The 14,676-nt window shown below is 42.7% G+C and overlaps 1 protein-coding gene across 2 annotated transcripts in view; it reads right to left on the minus strand.

Moving 5' to 3' along the window:
• Positions 1-4,955: 4,955 nt before the first annotated feature.
• The window catches only part of LOC126235987 (uncharacterized), a 264,030-nt gene continuing 254,309 nt past the window's right edge, over positions 4,956-14,676 (minus strand). For both annotated transcript variants that reach the window (XM_049944978.1, XM_049944977.1), the window contains exons 20-21: positions 5,485-5,607; positions 4,956-5,203 (exon numbers count right to left, since the gene is read on the minus strand). In XM_049944978.1, coding sequence (XP_049800935.1) covers positions 5,079-5,203; positions 5,485-5,607 — 248 coding nt within the window. In that variant the 3' untranslated portion in view covers positions 4,956-5,078. The remainder of the gene's footprint in view (positions 5,204-5,484; positions 5,608-14,676) is intronic.

Consider the following 14,676-nt stretch of genomic DNA (forward strand, 5'->3'; position numbering starts at 1 on the left):
ATTCCATCCGGGATTTTCCTTTGCTTGACTCTTCACTTCACTTTACAGTATACCGACATTCACCTAAAACACAGTGAGAGGCACTGGCATTTTCTATGTGAATTAGATGTTTTGTTTTGTGATTGATCACAGTAAAGTCCTTCTAAGGTATGTCAGCACATCAGTAAGTTACTCGTAACATTAACAGAGATATTTTAGTTAACACTTCATTACTCTTACATGCACAACCTTTTGACCTCAAGTTGTTATTACATAAATTCAGTACATTAAGTACTTTGTAAAGGTTTTTAAAAACCTTACACAACTTTCTAGTAGTGTCAAATGCTCTCAGAACTCATGCCTGTGCATACTATATGTGACTATCATTGAGGCATCAAGTAAAAGGTCTAATGACATCATTATCATACAGCATGTTGGAATGTCATACACCAAGTCAAACAATTCCATTCAGCAAGACAATGGGAGCCTTAGCCACTCAACACGGCAGCTACAAAATCAAGTAAGGGGGAATCCAGGACGGAACATAACAGTATTGTGGAATAGATAGTGCTACTCTCCAGATAGTGGAGATGCTGAGTTGCAGATAGGCACAACAAACAGACAGTCAGAAAGTGAGCTTTTGGCCAACAAGGCCCTCATCAAAAATAGAAAACACACACACAGTCACCCACTCACTCACTCACTCACTCACTCAAGTGACCACAGTCTCTGGCTGCTGAGGTCAGACTCTCTCAGTAGCCAGAGACTCTCTGTGTGTGTGTGTGTGTGTGTGTGTGTGTGTGTTTTGTCTACTTTCAATCAAGGCCTTGTTGGCTAAAAGCTCACTTTCTGACAGTCTTTTGTTGTGCCTATCTGCAGTGACTCAACATCTCCCCTATATGGTAAGTGGCAGCTATCCTTTTCATAATATTGTAACACAGCAGCTATATGTAGTTTAGCTGCTGTGCAACATATACAGCATGACTACTGTGGTATCCCTCCTCTTCTGTCTGTCTGTCTGTCTGTCTGTCTGTCCGTTGGTAGTGCTGACACACTCATACATCAGTTGTGGTACTCAAAGGTGCATGCCCACTGCCTAACAGAAGGCCACAAAGAGCAACAAAGGACCATCTGTGAGGAATTGCTTGCACATTATGAGGCTGGTTGTGACAATTTTTTGTTGAAGCATTGGTTAATCTCTTCAAATTGTAGACAAAATGGCGAACCGTGGAGTGGCGCCACACCACCTCTCCTCCGAAGAAGAGTTTGAAGTCCCACCCTCAGATGAGAAAAGTCATGGCAACAGTCTTCTGGGACTCTGAAGGGGTTATTCTGTTTGACGTCCTGCTTCATGGTTAAACAATCAGTTCTGAAGTGTACTGTGTCACTCTCAAGAAACTGAAGAAATTACTTCGTTATGTTCATCACCACAAAAATGGAAACAAACTACTTCTTCTCCATGGCAACATAAGGTGTCACACAAGTCTGTACACGAGAGATGAGCTCACAAAACTTCCCTGGGTTGTTCTCCCTCATCCACCCTAGAGCCTGGATATCTTGCACCCTCCATCTGTTTGACCCAATGGAGGATGCACTTGGGAAGCGGTACTTGGATGATGCAGAGGTTATTGATGCAGGAAGAAGTTGGCTCTTGATGTCGACCAGTAGAGTGGTAACATGGAGGCACAGAGACCCTCCCAGTAAGGTGGCATTAGGTCATCACATTGTATGAAGATTATGCTGAAAAATAAGGTTGTGTCCCCAAAAGAGTGAAGAATAACATGGTGTATTGGAATCCTGAATAAAACCAACCTGCTATCAGAAAAAAAGTGTTGCATTACTTACTGAAAGTGGCAGTGAATCACGGGTTATGAAGATAAAAGATTGTAGCAATGGTCAGATGGCTTAAATGAAATTTTAATGAGCAGTCAAAGCTTGCATTAAGTTGGACAAGAGTCCTAATGAAAATATTAGACAAGAACTGAATGTATCTGCAGTAAAGGACAAAATTGAAGAATATAAAGAAAACTGCAAGGAAACTCTGGAAAAAATGGAAGAAAGGATTTCAAAGCTAGCCTTATAATACAAACACAGAGGAAATATAATAACTAACATAATCAGTTTTTGACAGAATAATTTAATAGGATAGATAAAAAACCTACTCACCAAGTGGCGGCCGAACACACACATAAAAGATGGCTGTAATTAGGCAAGCTTTCGGAGCCAGTGGCTCCTTCTTCAGGCAGAAGAGTTGAAGGAGAAGGAGAAGGACTGGAAGGTCTAGGGAAAGGGGTAGATTTCGGGAAAATCACCCAGAATAGCAGGTCATAGGAGAGTTACTGCATGGGATGAGAAGGAAAGACAATGTGAAATTTAATTGGGAGAAGATATTCAGAGATTCCAGGAATTTTAACAGGTCAGTCTCACCATGAGTCCATATGGTAAAGATGTCATCAATGTATCTAAACCATACCAGGGGCTTAAGACCATCCCAGGAAAGCCCTCTCCAAGCAACCCATGAAAAGGTAGGCATTGGAAGAAGTCATCCTGGTTCTCATGGCCGTACCCCTGATTTGTTTGCATGTCTGCCCCCAGAAGGTGAAATAGTTGTTGGTAAGTTGATGTAAGATGAACATAGGTTTGGAATCAGGTGGGCACTGACTGAGGAAATATTCAGCAACAGACAGACCATATACATGGGGGATGTTGGTATAGAGGAAGGGGCATCAATGGTGACAAGCAAGGTATGCGATGGGAGTGGGACAGTCACGGATTTCACATGATCTAGGAAATGGTTTGTATCTTTGATATAGGGTGGGAGTCTTTGTACTATGGATTGCACATGCTGATCAACTAGGGCAGATGTACGTTTGGTAGGGGTTTGTGGTTTGGGTGGAGTGAAAAGTTCTATGGATTGAGGTGTTAGTCCTTGTGAGGGTCCTGAGGTTTTAAAGAGGCACTGCAGGTCAGTTTGAATCACAGGGATGGTATCTTGATGGTAGATGCCGTATGAGAGGTGTCAGACAGCTGGCGTAGACCTTAACTAACATACTCTTTTGGTCAGTTATCACAGTGGTAGATCCTTTGTCTGCGGAAGGGATAATGATGGAGCCATCAGCTTTTAGGAAACGTAGAGTCCGGAGTTCTGCAGAGGACAGATTAGGGTCATGTTGCAGGGAACTGAGGAAGGGTTGTGAAACAATGCTGGATGTGAGGAATTCTTGGAAGGTTTGTAAGGGATGATTTTGAAGTAGTGGATATGAATCAAGTTGGGATCGTGATCAGAACTGTTCAAGGAAGGGTTCAATGTCAGGTTTATTGTGGGAAAGGTTTTGGGATTGGGTTGCAAAGTGATGTTTCCAACTGACATTACATATGAAGGAAAGTAGGTCCTTCACCAAAGCAGCATGATGAAATGCAGGTTTAGGGCTGAAAGTGAGACCCTTAGATAATACAGATAATGCAGGGGAGAGTGCTTTAGATGAAAGGTTAAGGACACTGTACTATTATGACTGTTCCTTGCAATTAAGGGTTATTCTTTGGTCTGGGAGGCAGTAGTGAAGCTGTGGGATGTAAAGGAGGTGGGCCAAGCTCTGTTTGTAGGAGAGGAGTGGTGGTTCATGGTGTGGCTGTTTAGGGAGCTGCAGAGGGCAGGAAGGGAAACACCACTGTACAGGTAGTTTAGGAGAAGGTGGGATAGCTTTTTGAGATGAAGACTGGCATCTTGTTGCAGTTTGAATTTTGCTTGGCGGATCATACCATCCAAGGAATCATGAGGGGCACATAACTGCAGGATTTTGCACAAGGAGAGAACTCTGGTGGAGTGGAAATTGGCTGATGAGGCATATAGGTCACAGATTAGCTGGGTAAAATGTCCTAAGTGGATTGAATTGGTCCCTAGCCATCACATATCTTCTTGTATAGGACACATGGACTGTGCCGAGTAATAATTCGAGCAACAAACAATTGCAGGGCTTACACACCAGACGAAACAGTGGGTTGAGCTTTAATTGTGCACCAACTAGTTCTTGCCACCTCACAAAGCAGTTCTTGGGGGTGAGGGATGCAGCTGATGTCACAACTGTTGTTTCCAATGGAAAGTTGTGAGATTGAGCAGATATCAATGGACAAACATTTCTTCCACTGATGCATGTCGGCTGCCTTGTGGAAGGCAGGCATCAGAATGTCACAGGGTCTACATTTGAACAATCTCTCGTTACTCATTTCCTATATGATCTTCAACATTTTAATTTAATTTATAAATTGCAGCAGAGAGGGAACCCTATTTCACTTCTGACTAGGACAGGAGCATGACTGAAAGAGAGGGAGCTTATGTTCTTTTTTAAAGCATCATACCAGGTTTCAACTATGATGATTTGTGGAAATTGCAGAAAATATAAATTACCATGGTTGTTTCAGAATATGAACTTAGCTGTTCCCAAATACAGATTCAGACTGTTACCAGCACACTATCTTACCACATCGGATATGTTTCTTACCCTAATGTATAAGTGGTACTACTACTCAGCGACATTCTTCACTGAGCTGTGATGTAATACCACAGCAGATTTTGAATGTAGGGAGGACTTGGCCGTTACGCTGATGATGAAATGCAGATGTGCACCAGAAAAATATTGCATTATTTCATTTACTTATGGTGATGTAAGGAATATATTATTATTATTATTATTATTATTATTATTATTATTATTATTATTATACTTTCTTACTGCACCAGCAGTTCAAAAACGTGTGTTTTGAGACTGTCAACAGAACAATGCATGTGTGAATATATTTACAACTTCACATATGCAAAGCTTTTGTGAATATATTTACTGCTTCATACATGCATGTTCATGTGCATGTACATGTGCATGTGCATATGTGCACGTGCCTCCTCCCCGCCACACGTGCAACCGCCCGCCCCCTCCAACACACACAAATACATGAACAAGCCAATTAAAACTGACCAAACATTTTAATGTACTTTGTATAAATTTGTACATGTCAATAACATAAAAACTCAATTCAAAATACACTGAGAACTTATTGTCTAATATATCACAGATTTGACTCATTACTACATTTGACTAGCAGCATTACATGGATTGTAACTCAGCATTAATGCAGACATCTTCATTGTCTAAAACATAGAGGACTAATTCACCAACATCATGGCCATTGCCCTGAATGATAGTTCCATCCTCCAAGATGAAGGCATTTTCTGGAACACATGGGAAACATACAGCAGACTAAATTGCAAGTAAATCTTTTTTGCATCACTAAAGCATTTAGTTACATGTCACAAATATTATTTCAGTTGTTTTACATAAAATATATGCAGATAAAATGTTATATTGAGGCTTGGAAGAAACAGGCTAATAAAAATTATGAACCTTCTTTTAACAGACAAGAAATGAAGCATATTCACAAATAGGTCTCACACAGAAGGAATAATGCCCCTTCAATATGCACTTACTGAATTTGTATTACATGAAAACTCACCAACTGCTATATTAGTGGAATTTTGACTTTCAGATTCAGGAAGATGCTGGCTTGTCAGTGTTTCAGGCTGGTGATTTTCCACAGAAACTGGCAAATCAGATACAGTCAAAAGAATTTCAGTACCTGTAGAAGCAAAAAAAAATTTTGAACTGCTGTGCTCTGTGAACTGAAAGCAAGCAGAAAAATCATCTAAACATTCCAGAATTTTGTGAATTTTCACCAATTAACACATTAATAATTGTATACATTGAATGATCAGCAAGTGTAATAATTGCAACTTTTGTCACTGCATTTATCCTTTCTAGTCATGTCCAATATTTATGAAACTCAAAATATGCTATTGCATATTAGAATATAAACTTCTCTTAGTTCACATGAAATGAGTGATGACTTATGTTGAAAGTGGTGGGAAATGCAGAATTATTGTGAAGGAGAAAATGGCATAAAATTGCTTGGAGTGAGGGGAAGCAGTAAAATGGGGGAGGAAGGAGGAGAGATACTTTAAAGTATGAGGGGCTGCTTAGATTAATTTATACCGGAAGGAAGTCCTCAAACGGAAGGAAGCAGATAAGAAAAATCAAAGAAAAAATTCACCACTGCCATCAACTCTATCTGTTTAACTATTATCTCTCTCACTATTAAGAAACTATTTCCAGTGACATATTAGTGCATGATTGTTTTGTGAGCCTGAATTGTGTTCTTCCTCTACAACAAGTTCCATAAAAATAAATCAGTTTTGTGGCATTCTATGGTTGGTTTACGGCAGAAGGGTTCTTGCAGTCTACTGTAAAATGTCATATATAAGAACTGACACTAATGAACTGGCAAGGGAAACTCCCCACTGCTTCTCCCTCAGATTTAGAGGTAAGATGGCCTACTGGATAGGCCATCAAAAACTGAACACAGATCAAGCACAAAAACAGGAAGAAGATGTACTGAAATCTGAAAAAAGAAGCAAAATTGAAACAGTGAACAGTCCAATCTCAAAATGTGCAACATTGAGCTAATTTGAATAGCAATGGCATAATGGTAATGTGGCCATGGTGTTTGACTGCAAAGGGAGAGACATATGTTCAAATCTTCCTTATGCCCCACGATTTCTCTCCTTCTTCTTCCTCTTCTTCTTCTTCTTCTTCTTCTTCATCTTTTCACAGAATTATGAACTGTCCAACCAGTCACTGATGTGTATAGTTTCTGTATTCAAATTTTTATCTGTGTTGTGGTGTAACATCTGTTTGCACAATCAAGGTGTAAGAAAGGGACCTTAGGTGTATGTATCTCCCATTTGTTCTACACAAGTACCACATCTTATGACTCTTGTTCCATTTTGGAAGTTTTGACCTTTGAATTCCTTTGTTGTAATGTGGCTCAAACCTGCTTATCTGTTGCTTCCATTTCTGTGAGAGGTCTGCACGGCATTTTGCCTGCTCTCACTCTTCATCACATTTACTTGTGATGGTGATATATTCTTACCATATGACTCATATTCATCTTGAGCTTGGACTGTTCACTGTTTCTAGTTTGCTTCTTTTTTCACAGTTTGGTACACATTCTTCCTGTTTACATGCTTGATCTGTGTTCAGTTGCAGACAGGCACGATTAAAAGACACTCAAATGTAGCTTTTGGCCACAACCTTCCTCAGTGAACACGCAAGCAAGCACACCTCATGCACACACGACTGCCAACTCCAGCATCTCAGGCCGGAATGCAACATCGCATGGGATGCAAGCAGCAATCTGAAAGGGAAGGGGAAAGGGTTAGGGGAAGGGGAAGGGGAAGGGGAAGAGATAGTAGTGCACAGTTGGGGAGACAGACGAACGCTGTCTGATAGTGTGTGCAGGGACTAGAATCCAAAAGGTGCAGTGTCAGGAGGTTGTGGGGCAGGGAGGTGGGGAAAAAAGGAACAAAAAATGAGTAAATATGGGTGGATGTGTAGACAAGGGCTGCAAATAAACAAGGTGGGAGACGAGAATGGGGAAGAGATGATAAAGACATAGTGGGTGGAAAATGTTGGATGGGGGGTGTGGGGACAGTTTGTTACCGTAGGTTGAGGATAGGATGATTACGGGAGCGGAGAATATGTTGTAAGGATAACTCCCATCTGCGCAGTTCAGAAAAGCTGGTGGTGGAGGGAAGGAGCCAGATGGCTCGGGTATTGTAGCAGCCATTGAAATCAAGTGTGTTCGGTTCAGCTGCATGTTGTGCCACAGTCTAGTAGTGCCCATTCATTCTTGTGGTCAGTCGGTTGGTAGTCATATCAATATAAAAACCTGTGCAATGATTGCAGAAGAGCTGGTAAATGACATGGCTGCTTTCAAAGGTGGCCCGGCCTCTGATGGAGTCAGATAAACCTATGACATGACTGGAATAGGAAGTGCTGGGAGGGTGGATTGGGCAGGTTTTGCACCTGGGTCTTTGACAGAGATATGATCCTTACGGCAAGGGTTTGGGATTAGGAGTGGCATAGGGACAGACTAAACTGTTGTGGAGGTTGGGCGTGCAACAGACCACCAATTTAGGAGGGTTGGGAAGTATCACGAGTAGGATGTCCCTCATTTCAGGGCACAATGATAGGTAATCTGCAGACTAGGTCTAGGGGAAATGTGAGGGCCTTGGTGAGACCCTCAGCATACTGAGCAAGGGAGTTTTTGTCACTGCAGATACGCTGTCCACAGGTACTCAGGTTATATGGGAGGGATTTTTTGGTGTGAAAGGGATGACAGCTATCACAATGCAGGTACTGTTGGTGGTTTGTGGTTTTAATGTGGACAGAGGTGCAGATGGAACCATCAGAGAGGAAAAGGTCAACATCTAGGAAGGTGGCAGGCTGGGTTGAGAAGGATCACATGAAGCAGATGGGAGAGAAAGTGTTGAGGTTGTGAAGGAACAAAGATAGGGTGTCTTGGCCCTGGGTCCAGATCATGAAGATATCATCAATGAACCTGAACCAGACTAGGGGTTTGGTGTTTTTGGAGGCTAGAAAGGTCTCTTCTAGATGGCCCATAAGAAAGGCTGCCATAGGTGGGTACCATGCAAGTGCCGATGGCTGTGCCACGGATTTGTTTGTATACCTTCCTTTAAAATGAGAACTTGTGGGTTAGGATAAAGCTAGTAAGGTGTATGGGGAATGAAGTAATGGGTTTGGAGTCTGAAGGACGTTGGGAAAGGTAGTGTTCAATAGCAGTAAGATCATGCAAATGAGGGATGTTGGTCTATAGGGAGGTGGCATCAACAATGACAAGTAGGGATCCAGGAGGTAAAGGGGTGGGTATGGTGCAGAGTTGGTGGTGGAAGTGGTTGGTGTCTTTGATGTGAGAGGCTAGATTATGGGCAATTGGTTGGAGGTGTTGGTCAATGAGTGCCAAAATTCTTCTTTTCTTTTTTTTTTTTTTTTGGGGGGGGGGGGGAGGCACAATAACCAGCCGCAATGGGGTATCCAGGATGTTGGGTTTGTGGATTCTGGGGAGCAGGTAGAAGGCGGGTGTGCAGCATATCATAGGAATGAGGAGGGAAGTGGATTCAGGGGAGATGTTCTGGGAACAGCCTAAGGCCTTAAGCAGGGACTGGAGTTTTTGTTGGCATAATTTATAGGTGGAGGAGTCAGACAATTGATGGAGGCCTTCTGCCAGACAGTCATAGCGATTCATCACAACAGTGGTGAAACCTTTGTCTGCAGGTAGGATGATTAGGTCAGGATTTGTTTTGAAGTTGTGTACAGCTGTTCTTTCTCCTACTGAAAGATTGGTGTTCTGGAAGAGATCTGGGGAAGGATGGTAAGGCTAAGCTGGAAGTAAAGTATTCCTGAAGATGATCAGTGGGTGGCTAGGTGGGAGGCAGGGAGGATCATGGTTGGATAGTGGTACAAACTGGAAGAGGCAGGGTTCAATGTTGGACTTAGGATGTTTATGGTCGAAGGGATTGGCAACAAAGAAGTGCTTCAATTGCAGGGCTCAGGAGAAGGAAAGTAGGTCTTTGACAAGTCCAGCATGGTTAAATTTGGGTGTAGGGAAAAGGTGAGGCCTTTGGATAGGACTGAAACTTCTGTGGAGCTGGAGTTTTGGTGGAAAGGTTAACAACAGCGTTACGAAAATGTTATTTGCAGCCCTCTGCCAGTGCATCCATCCGTTTTTCCCCACTACTCTCATTTTTCATTCCTTTTTTTCCCCCACTTCCCTACTCCACAATCTTCTGACACTGCACCTGTTGGAGTCTAGGCCCTGCACACTCCACCAGGAAACATTCATCTCTCTCCCCACCCATACACTACTATCCCTTCCCCTTCCCCACCCCCCTCCAGATTTCTGCTTGTATCCCACGTGATGTTGCATTCTGGCCCGAGATGCTGGAGCTGGTGCTTGTGCGTGCATGAGGTGTGCTTGCTTGCTTTTGTGTGTGTGTGTGTGTGTGTGTGTTTTGTATTTGTGTCTTTTTTTACTGGTGAAGGCTGTGGCCGAAATCTACATGTGAGGGTATCTACATGTGAGTGTTTTTTAATCATACCTGTCTGCAACATCACGTGTCTTCTTTATGGTAAGTAGCAATCTATCTTTTCCTACATTTTTGACATTCCTACTTAGTTTTTCCATTGTTTGATCTGTGTTCAGGTTTTGACAGGCTATCCACTGGACCATTTTACCACTAACTATGAGTGGCATGCGATGAGGAGTTTCCCTTGTAAGACTGATATTGAAAATTAGTATACTTTCTAGAAACCTTAAGTCAGTAGTTGTGGCCATCAAAATATGATTCATTTGAGTCCACTCAAGTAAGCATTCACTCCATCCACTGCTCAAAAAACTTCTGCGTGGCACTTTTCATAACACTGCACAGACTCATTTTTACTTTGTGGCAGAGAGCAAGAACGCATCTATATTAAGCCAAGTGTCCACTGCCACTGAACTGATCAATTTTAATTACATTCACCAACCCATAAAGATACAGCTTGAGGATGAAAAACAGTCAAACACTTATACACAACTACAAATAATCAGTTAGTAATGCTAGCCATCTCATTCTTTTGTTTTGAGGTACACTATCCTCCAACAATAATTTCTTCTCTCTGGCAAGAGAATCATATTTACAAAAAAATTCCTAAATCTCTATCACCATCCATAGCGTGTAATTTCCTAATCAATCACAATACTACTACTTTCTGCAAACCCAAGCCTGCCATATCACACCACTGTGAATAGTCCAGCTGTGTGACCTACTTGTTTTACCCAGCTACCTACCTCTTACTACCATCATCTAATCTCCATTACAGGTACAGTCATTTGTGAAAACACTAATGTTATTTGCCACCTCTGCTGCTGTCATTGTGCAGTACTTTATGTGGACATGATCCTACAAGTCACCCCTCTATGATAAGATGCAACGAAGGGCTATTTCAGTCATGCTTTAATAGAGAGTAGTATAAGAATTATGGGAACCACATTAAAAAGAACTTCACAACTCATATGACAGAATCCCCACATCCAGCATCAATTACTGTAAACTTTAATTGTTGGAAAGAAAAGAAAAACAGAAAATAATGGTTTAATGTCACATCAATGGTAAGATCTTTGGATGTCAAGTACAAGCTTGCATCAAACAACAATGTGGCAGGAAATCAGCTATGCCATTTTCCAAGGGAAGCATGCTGCCATTTATCTGTCTCCTATAATTTAGGAGGAGTGCAGTAAACCTAAGCAAGGTTAGCTGGCACACTGCCCCCACCCCCTCACTACCTCCCTTATAAGAGACCCATGCCTTACTGCATCATATTTCTGCATGTAAATGGTGATGTCTGATTTACAGTACATTTTATATTACTCACTGTACAACTTTCCATGCCTCTTCCCCTGTTCATCCATCCCTCTTCCTTCTTTGTACCTATTATCTTCCAATTTTTTCATGCTATCTTAGGTCTCAGTCAATCAACAATAGCCACTTTTAAATGTTGTACCCATGTTTTCATAACCATTTATTACTTTGTTCACAGTCTTTCATTTGAACCATTGTTTGCTGCTCCTGCTCTTCCCCCACTCCCACCTCCCTCCCCCACCCTCCTCATCCTTTTGTCACTAATTTAGCAGCTGTCAGCTCTATCCTCATGTATGAAAACTTGCTTTGCCCTTTGTTCAATTCTCAGGGCCCTCCCAGAACTACTATTCTCATATATTACTTCCCCTCTCATCTCTATCTCTACACATTCTGTGCCATCCTCTTACCTGTCACCTTTACAACATTCCAAGCCCCCTCAGCACAAGGGAAACATTCTTGTCATGTTACAGTCTCAGAAGTCTCTCTCTCTCTCTCTCTCTCTCTCTCTCTCTCTCTGTGTGTGTGTGTGTGTGTGTGTGTGTGTGTGTGTGTGTGGGCGCGCGCGCGCGCTCCAACTGACCCCAGCTAACTTACGCATCACTACGGAGATTATTGATGAACTGTTGCAGGCAGGCATTGTTTGCCAATTTAGCAGCCCAAAAGTGTCACCGGTAAAATTAGTACCAAAGAAGTTGAGACTTTGAGACTCTGCACTGAGTACAGAGTTTTTAACTCCCGTATGGTGCATGACAGCTAGCCGATAGCCAATGTACAGTATTTCACACACGTGCTAGTCACGGCATCCATATTCAGTACGAGTGACTTTATGAAGGTTTACCTAACAATTGTCATGCACAAGATGATGATATGAAAACTGCACTTATGGCACCATTCAGTCTTTTTGAATATCTGTTGAAGAATTTAGCTCAGATATGGCAATGCTTCGGTGATGAAAGATTTTTTCAGTTTAATTTCTGCTACATCTGTTTGAATGACACCCTCATGTTTTTGGCTACAACTAAAGACAACAACCGACACCTCAAACAAGTTTTCACTGCCCTAAATGACAGAGGGGTGGTGATCAGTGAGGAAAAATCTGATTTACAGAAAAAAGAAGTTACCTTCCTTGGGCACACAGTGCTGCATGATCAGACCAAAGCCAGACTGAGCTGACACTGTCAGATGATTTCCCCTCCCCCAGAACTATAATGTGCTCCATAAATTCTTAGTAATTTTGAATTTTTAACAGTGGTACCCACAGCAAGCCTCTGAGCTGCTAGCAGGATCTAACAAGCAAAGAAAAAAGGAAGACTAAGTGGACTGTTGAGATGAAGAATGCTTTGAACTTGCTAAGAATGACCTTGCACATGCAATCAGTTTGGCACACCCTATTCTAGATGCACAGCTTGCAGTTACCATGGATGTGAGGACTTTGCGAATTTCACCATTCGTAGAGTCCTCATATCCACGGTAACTGCGAGCAGTGCATCTAGAATAGGGTGTGCCAACTGTTCTGCAACAGCTAGTGGATCACAGAAACTTAAATCCACTCAAGCCAAATGATCGGCAACTGACTGCAATTTATGAGGCAGTGAGGTACTTCTGTGAAGAGATCGAAGGACATCATGTTATTGTGTTTATAGACAATAAACCATGAGTAGCTGCCATAAGGCATCCATCAAAGGATGTCAACCCTTGATGCTAACAACACCTGGTCCTTATTGCCCAGTACACTACAGATATACTACACCTGCATAGAGCTGACAACCTCATTGCCGACTACTTATCATGAGTCAATGTCCTCTCCCTCCAGTTTGATAATGAGAAACTAGCCATCAACCAATACAACAACACTAGCATTGTGGAGTTGATGTGCAGTCACAATACTGACCTACAAATTGGCATTTCAATCCCTAGGATAGGGATGTACATATACACATCAATCTCTTCGGCCCTCTACCAGAGTCAGAGGGATTCAGGTACTTACTGTCACTGATAGACAGAACTTCCTGGTGGGCAGAAGCAGCACTCTTCAAGGATGTCATGGCAGAGTCCATTGCCCGCTTTTTCGCAAAAACAGGGATAGTTGGGTTGGGTTGTTTTGGGGAAGGAGACCAGACAGCGAAGTCATCAGTCTCATCGGATTAGGGAAGGATGGGGAAGGAAGTCGGCCGTGCCCTTTCAAAGGAATCATCCCGGCATTTGCCTGGAGCGATTTAGGGAAATCATGGAAAACCTAAATCAGGATGGCCGGACGCGGCATTGAACAGTCGTCCCCCCGAATGTGAGGCCAGTGTCTAACCACTGCGCCACCTCGCTCGGTCAAGGATAGTTCATTTTGACACACCAAACATGATAATTACTGATTAAGGCCATCAGTTCAAGTCAGCACTCTTCAGTGCTCTGTGTAACATCTGTGGAATCAACCATAACCACACTACAGCTTATCACCCCCCAGAGTAACGCATTAGTCGAATGCTGTCTCAGGACTCTCAAAGCCACCCTTATGTTACAAGCTAGATTGTGGACTGAAGCTGTGTCACGGGTACTACTTGGTGTCTGAACTGCCTTCAAGAATGATCTACAAGCATCCCACATCGAATTAGTATACGAGGAATCACTGGTGCTTCCTGCCAATTTCGTGCTGTCCACACAAGATCCTGAGCATACTGACCTCCCAGCACTAGTTCAATGAGTGAAAGGTCAAATCAGACATATTTGCCTACTACCTCCCACTCTGCACTTGGTATCCAAGGTTTTCATGTACAAAGCCCTCTCCAAAAATGAACACATCATGCTACAGGACAACACAGTACAACCAGCACCAGTCATGCTACAGGATGACATGGTCCAACCAGCACTACAACCACCATACACAGCACCCTTCAGAGTTCTCAAGAGAGGCACACATGCATTTGACATTCTAATTAATGACAAACCAATGACTATTTCAGTTAACCCCTTGAAACCAGATTGGGTTCTCCATGCCAACATAAACGATGACGATGACTGCCCACTGCCCAGTGCACAGACAGCCAATCCTAACACAGTCCTCCCTCTCATCATCAGGCACTATTTCAATGACTTAAACCCTGACAACACCACCATCAAATTGGCCGATAATGATCTGTGCCCTACAGCCTACAATGAAGACACAATGACAGGTGGCGCTGCATGCATCCGATGTCTCGACCATGCATATACCCTACCCAGTGACATCGACTATGCCTCCATACCATCCTGCCTTTCAACAGATGACGTCCTCACTAACACCTGTCCAAGGGTCCTACTGTGATCACTGCCTACAACCTATACCCAGGCTGGGGGCAGATCCTGCAACAGAGGTGACTACCCACCCACTGCTCCCCTACCAGCTCTACAGCACCAGC

This window comes from Schistocerca nitens, chromosome 2 (genome assembly GCF_023898315.1).
Source record: "Schistocerca nitens isolate TAMUIC-IGC-003100 chromosome 2, iqSchNite1.1, whole genome shotgun sequence".
In the NCBI taxonomy this organism is placed as follows: Eukaryota; Metazoa; Arthropoda; class Insecta; order Orthoptera; family Acrididae; genus Schistocerca; species Schistocerca nitens.